The 9201-nt window shown below is 33.9% G+C and overlaps 1 protein-coding gene, 1 long non-coding RNA gene and 1 other non-coding gene across 3 annotated transcripts; 1 reads left to right on the top strand and 2 right to left on the bottom strand.

Moving 5' to 3' along the window:
• Positions 1 to 589: 589 nt before the first annotated feature.
• TRNAI-AAU (transfer RNA isoleucine (anticodon AAU)) lies at positions 590 to 663 on the bottom strand. Its single transcript has one exon. It is a non-coding gene; the product is annotated as a tRNA-Ile (tRNA).
• Positions 664 to 2342: 1679 nt separating this feature from the next.
• LOC107902996 (uncharacterized) lies at positions 2343 to 4784 on the bottom strand. Its single transcript, XR_001685667.2, has 2 exons — positions 4686 to 4784; positions 2343 to 4378 (listed from the first exon to the last, which is right to left on the bottom strand). It is a non-coding gene; the product is annotated as an uncharacterized lncRNA (long non-coding RNA).
• Positions 4785 to 6952: 2168 nt separating this feature from the next.
• LOC107902427 (uncharacterized) lies at positions 6953 to 8172 on the top strand. The gene is made up of 3 exons (XM_016828613.1): positions 6953 to 7147; positions 7262 to 7748; positions 7859 to 8172. Exons 1-3 carry the CDS (start codon positions 6953 to 6955, stop codon positions 8170 to 8172), a joined length of 996 nt encoding a protein of 331 aa, XP_016684102.1.
• Positions 8173 to 9201: the final 1029 nt, after the last annotated feature.

The following is a 9201-nucleotide window of genomic DNA, read 5'->3' as shown; positions in this document are numbered from 1 at the left end:
ATACAAATTTAAATTTAAATTTAAGTATAATAAAGAGACTAAATTTGAAATTTAACCACTTTTAGATAATGCCAAAAAAAAAAAAAAATCCATGCTGCGCCTTTGTCAACCAAAGGATTTGTAGCTACCTTTTACGGTATTGTTATAGTTCCGCTGGTCGTTGGGTTAATTAATTATTTATGTTAAATTATAGAAAAAAAAATTGAATGTTAAAATATGCTCTAAACTTCGTATACTTAATGAATTTGGAATTTAGTTATCTATTTTTACTTTGAAAAATTTAATCTTTTTATATTTTAGAATTAAAAATTCAAGTTTAGTTGTTACTATATAAATTAAGTAATTACATTATAAAAATAAATGACTAAATTATATGATTTTTAAGTGCCATATTATTCGATAATTCACTTGAAAATTAATGACTAATTGATTGTTTTAATAATCTCAAGTTTTTTTTTTTTGAAATCTATTAGTTTCAAAAAATTTTCTAAACATAAAATAACAAATACAATAATAATAATTATTAAAAAGCAATAATAAATTTTCAAATAATAAACGACAAAGTTTTTAAAATGAAACTCATATCTATTGGCCCATGCAGGTCTCGAACCTGCGACCTTCGCGTTATTAGCACGACGCTCTAACCAGCTGAGCTAATAGGCCGTTGGGTTTTCCTTCCAAAACAATTTATTTGTAGTATAAGCAAAAATGATCACTACAAATGTTAATCAGCAACAGCTTTCCGTTGTTATAAGAAATTATGCATATGTACCAATTGGGACTGAGCAGCTGACCCTTTCTACAATTTAAAAATAAAATAAAATATCTATAATTTTATTTTACATCAATATTAATATGGTTGTTGACCCGAATTTAACAATTTATTATTTAAGGATAATAGCAGGCGGCTTGACTTATAAGCAAATTTTCATTGGAAAAGTTCCCACTGCCTTAAGTTTTGCCAAAAAATACCCCAGAAATTACATAAAAATAATTTAACAAGAAATTGTTAAATCAATAAAGGCGGCATTAGTTAGTAATTAATTAAGTAAATTCTCCATTGCACTTCCAAATGAGCGATGAAAGTTGGTTCTCTACCTTTTCTATTTTGATAAATAAAATTGATTTCACTATCACAAACCTTTAATAAGTTCAAACCTCTATATATCATTCAAGGCAATTAAAAAAAAAACCCTTAGGGTCTGTTTGATTGCCAGTAAAATATTTTCCGTAAAATGATTTCTGGAAAATGTTTTACTTTTCTGTAAAATGATTTACTGGAAAATATTTTCTGGTGTTTGATTGAATCTGTGTAAAATATTTTCTGCTGCTTGGCAGATTTTTTGAAAATATTTTTCGAAAAAGTTGTTTTTACATATATTAATATATATTAATAAATTTTTATATTTTAAATTATTTTTACATATATTGCAATGATTTATTTATAATAATACTCAATTATTAAGCTACAATATTAATCGTTATAAATTAAAAAAACTAATATCAAATAAATTATTTGTAATTGTGTTAAAAAAACAAGTATTGAATAATTAAAAAAACAAGTTACTGGAAAATCGATAAACAGAAGCAATTTTCTACCGGAAATGACGGAAGGAATGAAGGAGGCGATAGAGAAGAGAGCACGGAAAATGTCTTACGGAAATTAAAAGGGTAAGACATTTTCCCTAAAATGTAACTCATTTTCCCTTGTTTTGGAGTTCATTTTCCAAATGGAAAATGTTTTCCGCCAATCAAACGCTGGAAAAGTTGGAAATGATTTTCCGAAAAATCAATTCCGTCAATCAAACAGACCCTTAAATTCTTTTAGAAAGCAAAATGCTATTGTTGTTGTAGAGGCCCAATTTAGCCCGGGCCCAAAACAAAACCAAAAAACATCAGTCTATGTACAGCGGGCCAAGACAGCCCAATTTTTAACCTTAAACGGCTCAATTGGGCCCAAAAATTAAACAACATTAGGGAACCCTAGGGTTCCCTGCCTTTCCTCGCGCCGCTACTGCCCATGTGCACCTTCGGCGCGCACAACGCCCGATGTCTGCCACCGCCAGCTGCGCCTTGCACCGAAATGACAAAGACTCCTCCCTTTTTTATTACATTTCTTTTGCCTTTATAGCCAAATACATATTTGCTTTTTGCTGCCGTTTGTAGATTCGAGAATAAAAACAAGAAAACAGAAGCATTTTTCGGTCTATTCTTCTGATTTTTGATGTAGATTCGAGAATAAAAACAAGAAAACAGAAGCATTTTTCGGTTTTCTTTTGTGTGTTTTTCACTTTTTTTTGATTTCATGCATGAGATAAAAATAGAGAGAGGGAGAGGAGTACCTTGTCGTTGGAGCCGCCGAACTCCGTCGTAATCGGAGCCTTGGTGAGCCCGAGAGCTATCGAGCGGCGTTGAGAAGAAGGCCTCTAGGGTTTGCCTTCAAATGGTTTAATGGCTGCTAATGTAGGGTATTGGGTAGTTTTTATTTAACATCCAAAACGGCACCGTTTGGAATCTAATAAGTGGTTCCAAAACGGTGCTGTATAGGTACCGACCCGATGACCCGACCCAAGCACGGCCAGATCCGCGCGTTTTGGGTCTCGGAGGGAATATTGCATCATTAATCCTCCTAATTTGTTTCAATGATTTAATTCGGTTCCTTTTATTTTTCTAAATTTGCCCCACATCTTCGGTATTGTTTCATTTTAGCCCATATTACTGTGAGGCGTTTTGGGGGATAAGGAATATTTCCCATACGGTCCTCCATGTAATGCGCGTATTTCATTTTGGTCTTTCAACGTTATTTTATCTTCGTTTTTTCCTTATGATTTTGTTTTGGATTCGATTTAATCCTTATTTCAATCTGTTCATTTTTTTATTTAATCATCTCATTCTGTTGCTTTTAATATATTTGATTTTAAATCTAATATTATTAAAATAATTAAAGTTATTATTGATTTGTTTAGATCTATTGTATTATTATTAATTATCATACATTTGTTTTTAAATTTGTATTGAATTATTGTTAAAAAATGTTGTTTCATTATGATAGGTTGATATTTGATTATGCTTACTTAGTGTAATACCCAATTTTAGCCCGGGCTCACATATGGAAACATAATTGTTGAGGATATGCAATCTTAGATATGATATATGCAATATTAGATATGATATGCAATCTTAGATATGATATGTGCAATCTTGGATTTGATATGCAATCTTAGAAGATATGATTTTGTAATCTTAGAGATTTAATTTGTAGATACCCTTTAATCTTAGCCGTTGACGTAATTGATCTGTACTATTGGATTTGGGGAGACTCAACTATAAATAGAGGCCTCTCACTTCATTGTAAAGGGGGGAGGGAAAATAAAAAAAAAGCTATTATTTTTGCAATACAGAGAGTTCAAATAGAGGGAGATAAAAAAATTTTAATACAGAAGGTTACTTTTTTCATTTGGTATTCTTCATTCGTAGTTTCGTTTTTTTATTTACTTATTCCGCTTAAAAATACGAAGAAAAGAAAGGAGGAAAGGGATTTTACCTTTTTTTCGGCGAAATCGTCGGATGGTTGCCATCTCCGTCGCGATCAGAGTGTTGGCATAGGCGAAAGACGACGCAAAATGGGTTAAGAAGAAACCCTAGCAGAGAGCATTTGTTTTTTTTTTCCTTTCTACTGCAAATATTTTTTTAAAGGGAGAAAACTGTTTTAAAACCTAAGGGCAAAACAACACCGTTCGGTTTGGGGTGGGTCCGCGCGTCGACCCGACCCACAGGTTGGGTCCGCGCGTTTTCACCCTAAATGGGTAATTTACGCGATTGCCCCTCGGTGTTTTCACATTTTTCAAAAATGCTCAAATACATATATATTTTTAACATATATTTTAATATATATATTTTTTATATTTTTCTTTATTTTCATAAATGCATTATATTTATATAATTTTATAATTCAAAATTTCACATGTAAATCTTGTGCTTGTTTTTTCTTCCTCATAACTTCAATAAATATATTTTGTACCCTTTTTTCTCTTTATATTTTTTGTTTATTTCCTTCTTTTGTTTATCAATTTATGTTTTCATTTATATTTTAAAAGCATGTTTTTTATTTCGCTCATTTATTTGATACTTTGCATGTTATTTGTAATAAACAAATTTTACCTGGCCCATTTATAATAACCTATTACTAAACCCAATAACCCAAATTGCAAGCCCAATACCCGAGCAAGCCCAAATCTAACCTAATCCAATTAGCCTAAACATTAAACAGAAAAAAAACCCTAATTTTCCTTGCGCCGCAATAGTCTCCCGCACGTCGCGCACGTCATGCCCGCGCGTTCAACAGCCTTGCAGCGCTCGTCTCCACGATCTCCCTCACCTGTAATAAACCGCAAACAACAAGTAAAAAGGGGAAAAGAGGAAGTAAAATATATATATTTTTTTGGTTTGGGTTTTTTTGTAAAGATTCGACTATAAAAGGGCCGATAGTTTTTTGTAACGGGGGTTAGCAAATTTGTATACCAAGATTAAAAAGAGAATAAAAAGGAAAAGAGAGAAAAAAGAAGATTTTTAAGGTGATTTAGTTTTCATTTTCCGATTACAGTTTTGAGATTTCTTTTTTGTGTTTCTTTTATTTTTTTAAAAAATAATAACAACACGAAAAGGGTGAGGAGAGGAGGACTTACCGTCGTGAGAGTCGTCGGAGGGTCTCCTTGCTTCGTCAGAGTCCGAAACAGCAGAGGGGGAGAGGAGTTGCGGCGCATTTGTGGAGTGGTTGAAGAAGTGATTTTTTAGGGTTTAAAAGTTGGCTTTTATAGGGCATTAAACGACGTCGTTTAGGACTTGTTCCAGTGGCCCCAAAACGGCGTCGTATTGCCTATATCCATGTGCAACTCGATCCGACCCGGAGAGGATCCGCGTTTTTTAAAAAGGGCCATTTTCGCAATTAGTCCCTATTCTTTTACAGTGCATTCAAATTAGCTTATTTATTTATTTTAAATTTTACCATATTTTTTTTAAAATTGTTTCAAATTAGTCCTATGTTGCGCAATATTGTAGGAGGTTTGGGTAAATTTACTCCTCCGATCCTTCCCCTGCTACGCGTGTTTTAAATTACTCCCTTTCTTGTTTTTATTTTCAAATTCGGCTCATAAATTCTGTTTGGCTTTTAAATTTAGTCCTTAATTTGTTTGTTTAGTTTTTTTTTATATTGTTAATATTATTTATTAGTATAATTATTACTATGTTATTATTATTGTATCTGTATATGTGCGTATATATATAAGTTAATATATATATTATAAATGTTTTAAATATATATGTAGTACGTATATATCATATTATCATATTATTTTATTTTTATAGTTTATATATATTATATACGTATCCTATGTTTTATTATTCCTTTATTTTTCTTAGCTTTATATACATATATGTGCATTTATATATTCGTATTTTATAACATTTATATATTTTCAATATCTTATAATCCAAATATTTTTTTATTATAATACGTATAAATATATACCTATATTATTTGACACATTTATCAATATATCTTTCAAATCTCTTTTATATATACATATGTGTCCATTTTTTTAAATATAATTTGTAATATATTATGCTTATATTTTTATTTTTATCTTTTTATATAAGTCTTTTGTTTATATATATTTTTGATTATGTTATTTTGATTTTTTTTCCGTATACATGTATATATGCATTTCATACTCTCAAAAATAACATTTTAATTTTGTCAAAATACTAAAATCATTTTTATGATTCAAAGGTTTTCAAAATAAAAACGATATTCAAAGTTAGGGATTTTCAAGGAAAATTGAGCCCTAACGTATTGGGTTCCGATTTTCTTTGTTAATTCCAAATAACCGAGAATATTCATTATTTTAAATATAAACAAAAATAATTTTCGAAAATTCGATATGTTATGTCCTAACGCATTGGGCATGACATATTGTTTTTTTCGAAATAAAAATTTTTCTTTTAAAAATAATTAAAAAGCGATATTCAAAATTCGGGGATTTTGAGAAATTGTACCCTAACGTATTGGGTCTCAATTTCTTCACATGACTTGAATAATTGATTATCCTTTTCAGATTTCAAAATTTGAGCTTAACAAAATCTTTTTAATTTTCGACACCAAGACATTAAATAATCAATTTGGTATCGATTTTTGGGCGTTACGATGGTGCTAATCCTTCCTCGTGCGTAACTGACTCCCGAACCCGTTTTCTCAAATTTCGCAGGCCAAATTTGTTTTTAAGGTGGGCCGATCACACCTCAATCAAGGATCAGTGGCGACTCCAATTTTTGTTTTTAAAGTCGATAACAAAATTTTTTGTTTTCAAAAAAATAGTTTCGACAGCTTGGCGACTCCACTGGGGACTTCGAGAGTCGAGCCATAAATTGATTATTTGGTGTCTTTTTGTCGAAAATTAAAGTTTTTTTTTAAAATCATAATTTTCCTTTGCATTCATTGATTTTCATTGTTTGCTTGTTTGGCTTAAGTTTGTTATCTTATTTGCATTTTGCATCTCATAACGTCGATCGTTTTTACCCCTCTAAGTGGGAGTGAGAAGCTACTCCTTCGTGAGGTTTTCACCTCCGTGCAGGATAGTGGATCACTTTCGGGATACATCACTTATGTCTTCGTGAGATTTTCATCTCCGTGTAGCCATAAGGAAATGTATTCCCCTGAACCGAACTCGGTCCATATGAACCTATAATGGGAGAGGATCGAGGAATCTGCTGGTTTGGGTACCTTTGCTCTAGAAGCCAAACCTCATATAGTGGACCTTTAGGAACTCACCCTAGGTAGACTTACTCTTAACCTTAGTAGATACCTAATTAGGAGTTTTACTATTTCTTGGTTATATTGTATTTAATTGATGCTGATTTTTTATGTTTTACTTTGATTGCATGACATTTCAATTACATGGCATCTCATTATAGAAAGGCGTTGGTTCACATTCGATTGCTAAATAGAAAGCTTATCATGGGAAATGGGTTTCTTTATAGAGTGGAAGATAATACGACTGTCCGAACTTGGGCTGAAATCACACAGCGCGAGAAAGGTGATAACTTGGCCGAGGGGTACATATCCGAATTGTGGGACTTCACCCGTGTTAGCGTAACCCAGAACAACTTGTAGGAGTTGAAAGAAATTTGGGAGCAGTGTAATGATGAGGTTAGACAATTATTTTATTCAAATTATGGGGATTTACCTTATTTGCTTGATATGAAGGTGGATAAGCGTCTCTTTCGGGCTCTCGCACAATTTTGGAACCTCGCTTATAGTTGTTTCACGTTTGGGAGGGTTGATTTGGTGCCTACAATAGAAGAATACACGGCTTTACTTCAGTGTTCAAAGATTCAAGTGGATAAGGTTTATTCGAAGGCTGTAAATGCACCGACCTTTTTGAAGAGGTTGATGAATATAACGGGGATGAGTGAGCAGTGGGTCACAGCTCGGATAAGGCAAAAGGGAGATAGCAAGTGTATTCCCTGGAAAATTTTGAAGGATCTTATTCTAGCGCACTCGGATGCAAGGAAGAAGGTAGATGTCTTTGCTTTAAGTATATATGGTTTGGTTATGTTCCCTAAGACTTTGGGGCATGTTGACGAGGCAGTCACTGGCTTATTTGATCGGCTTAAAAAGAGAGTTACACCAGTCCCAGCAATTTTGGCAGAAACCTTCAGGTCACTGAATGCATGCCGGAGAGCGGGAGAAGGTAGGTCATTAGATGTGCGCAGCTCTTAGTTGCATGGTTCCATAGTCACTTTTGGAAGGTCGATAAGGTTTCATATCGGGTCTTCTTTGATAATTATTCACCATTGAAAGAGATAATGGCTACACCGAGGAGGGATGACATCTCGGAAGAGAAATGGATTGCTATTTTTCAAAATTTACAGGAGGGCGATATCGAGTGGAGAGCCCCATGGTTGTTTCCAGGTGAGATCCTATATCGATGTGGGGATTTTGACTGGGTTCCTTTCATTGGGATTTGGGGAGCCGTTGGTTATGCACCATTGGTAGTACTTAGGCAATACAGGTCAAGACAGTTCGTGCTTGCAACTCAGGGATTGGCCGAGTGTGAGTTCTCGTATAGGGGCGATGGTTACAAGAGGAGGGTTCGTGAGATGGTCAGTGCATAGAATCAGACTCGCCGAATAAAGGGATTAGCTGTGGGTCCGATGACAACTTTCGAGTATGGCAAATGGTGGGCTAAGAGGATTAATGATAACATTCCTGGGCCGGGTTCAGAAGATAGTCAGCCAATAGAGGAGTATTTGCGTGTTGTCCCTACTGAGCTGGAAATTATAATGCAAGACTTTGAAAGGAAAAATACAGAATTAGAGAGGAAAATCGAGCAGATGGAGGAAGAAAAAGTGAATTTGAGACTAGATGCGGATGTTCAGAAGCTCTAGGCTGATAAACTAAGGAAGGGGAAGAACAAAGCTGAGGAAGAGCTAGATAGCTTGAAGACTGATTACAAGAAGCTGCGTTTGTCCATGAGAACTGCCAGGCTTGGAAAGACTTCAGAGCAGTGGCGTGAAGAAATTCGAGAAGAAAGAAACAAGTCAGACCAGTGGGAAAGAAAATTTCAAGAAGTGCAAGCACGAAATGAAGCCTTGGAGAAGAGTTTGTTAGAGAGTCAAAAGGAAAAAGGAAAACTAAAGGACAAAGTTGTTGAGTTAGAAGGGTCTCTTCGTCAACACAGAAGTCGAAATTCTGTAATAGAGCTGAAAGCAAGTTTGAGCAAGATTGAAGAAATGAATGGTAAAATAGAAGAGTTGGAAGCAGCATTACGAAGTTGTGAGGGTTGGATCGAGCATCTAGAGGTAAAGGAAGGTCGTCAGAATGAGCAACTTCATTATTTCCAAGATTAAGTCAGAAATAGGGATCGCGTTATGGGAGAGGCTGTGGTGCAGATTCGTGAAGTGGCAGATCACTTGCAAACTTTGGCGGTACAAGCAGACACGTTGAGCGTAAAGTATGAGCTAGAGTCAGATCGAGGACAAGAATTAGCATCATTGCTTAAAAAGATCAAGGTCTTAAGTATTAGGGCAAAGCCATATTTGTAGCCCATTCTATGTAAAGAGATTTATTTTCTAATAAAGTTTCTAAAAGTAATTGAAATTAGAATCAACGCCTTCTCTGCATTCATTTTCATACATCGCATT

The sequence above is a fragment of the Gossypium hirsutum genome, chromosome D05, assembly GCF_007990345.1.
Source record: "Gossypium hirsutum isolate 1008001.06 chromosome D05, Gossypium_hirsutum_v2.1, whole genome shotgun sequence".
Classification (NCBI taxonomy): domain Eukaryota; kingdom Viridiplantae; phylum Streptophyta; class Magnoliopsida; order Malvales; family Malvaceae; genus Gossypium; species Gossypium hirsutum.
The sequence above is the reverse complement of the archived record's forward strand: the minus strand, read 5'-3'. Positions and strand labels throughout refer to the sequence as shown.

Coding starts and splice junctions, on each gene's coding strand:
- LOC107902427 (XM_016828613.1), top strand. CDS start 6,953: ATGGCATCTCATTATAGAAAGGCGTTGGTTCACATTCGATTGCTAAAT. Junction 7,148..7,261: donor GGGACTTCACCCGTGTTAGC/GTAACCCAGAAC, acceptor CTTGATATGAAG/GTGGATAAGCGTCTCTTTCG. Junction 7,749..7,858: donor ATGCCGGAGAGCGGGAGAAG/GTAGGTCATTAG, acceptor CACCATTGAAAG/AGATAATGGCTACACCGAGG.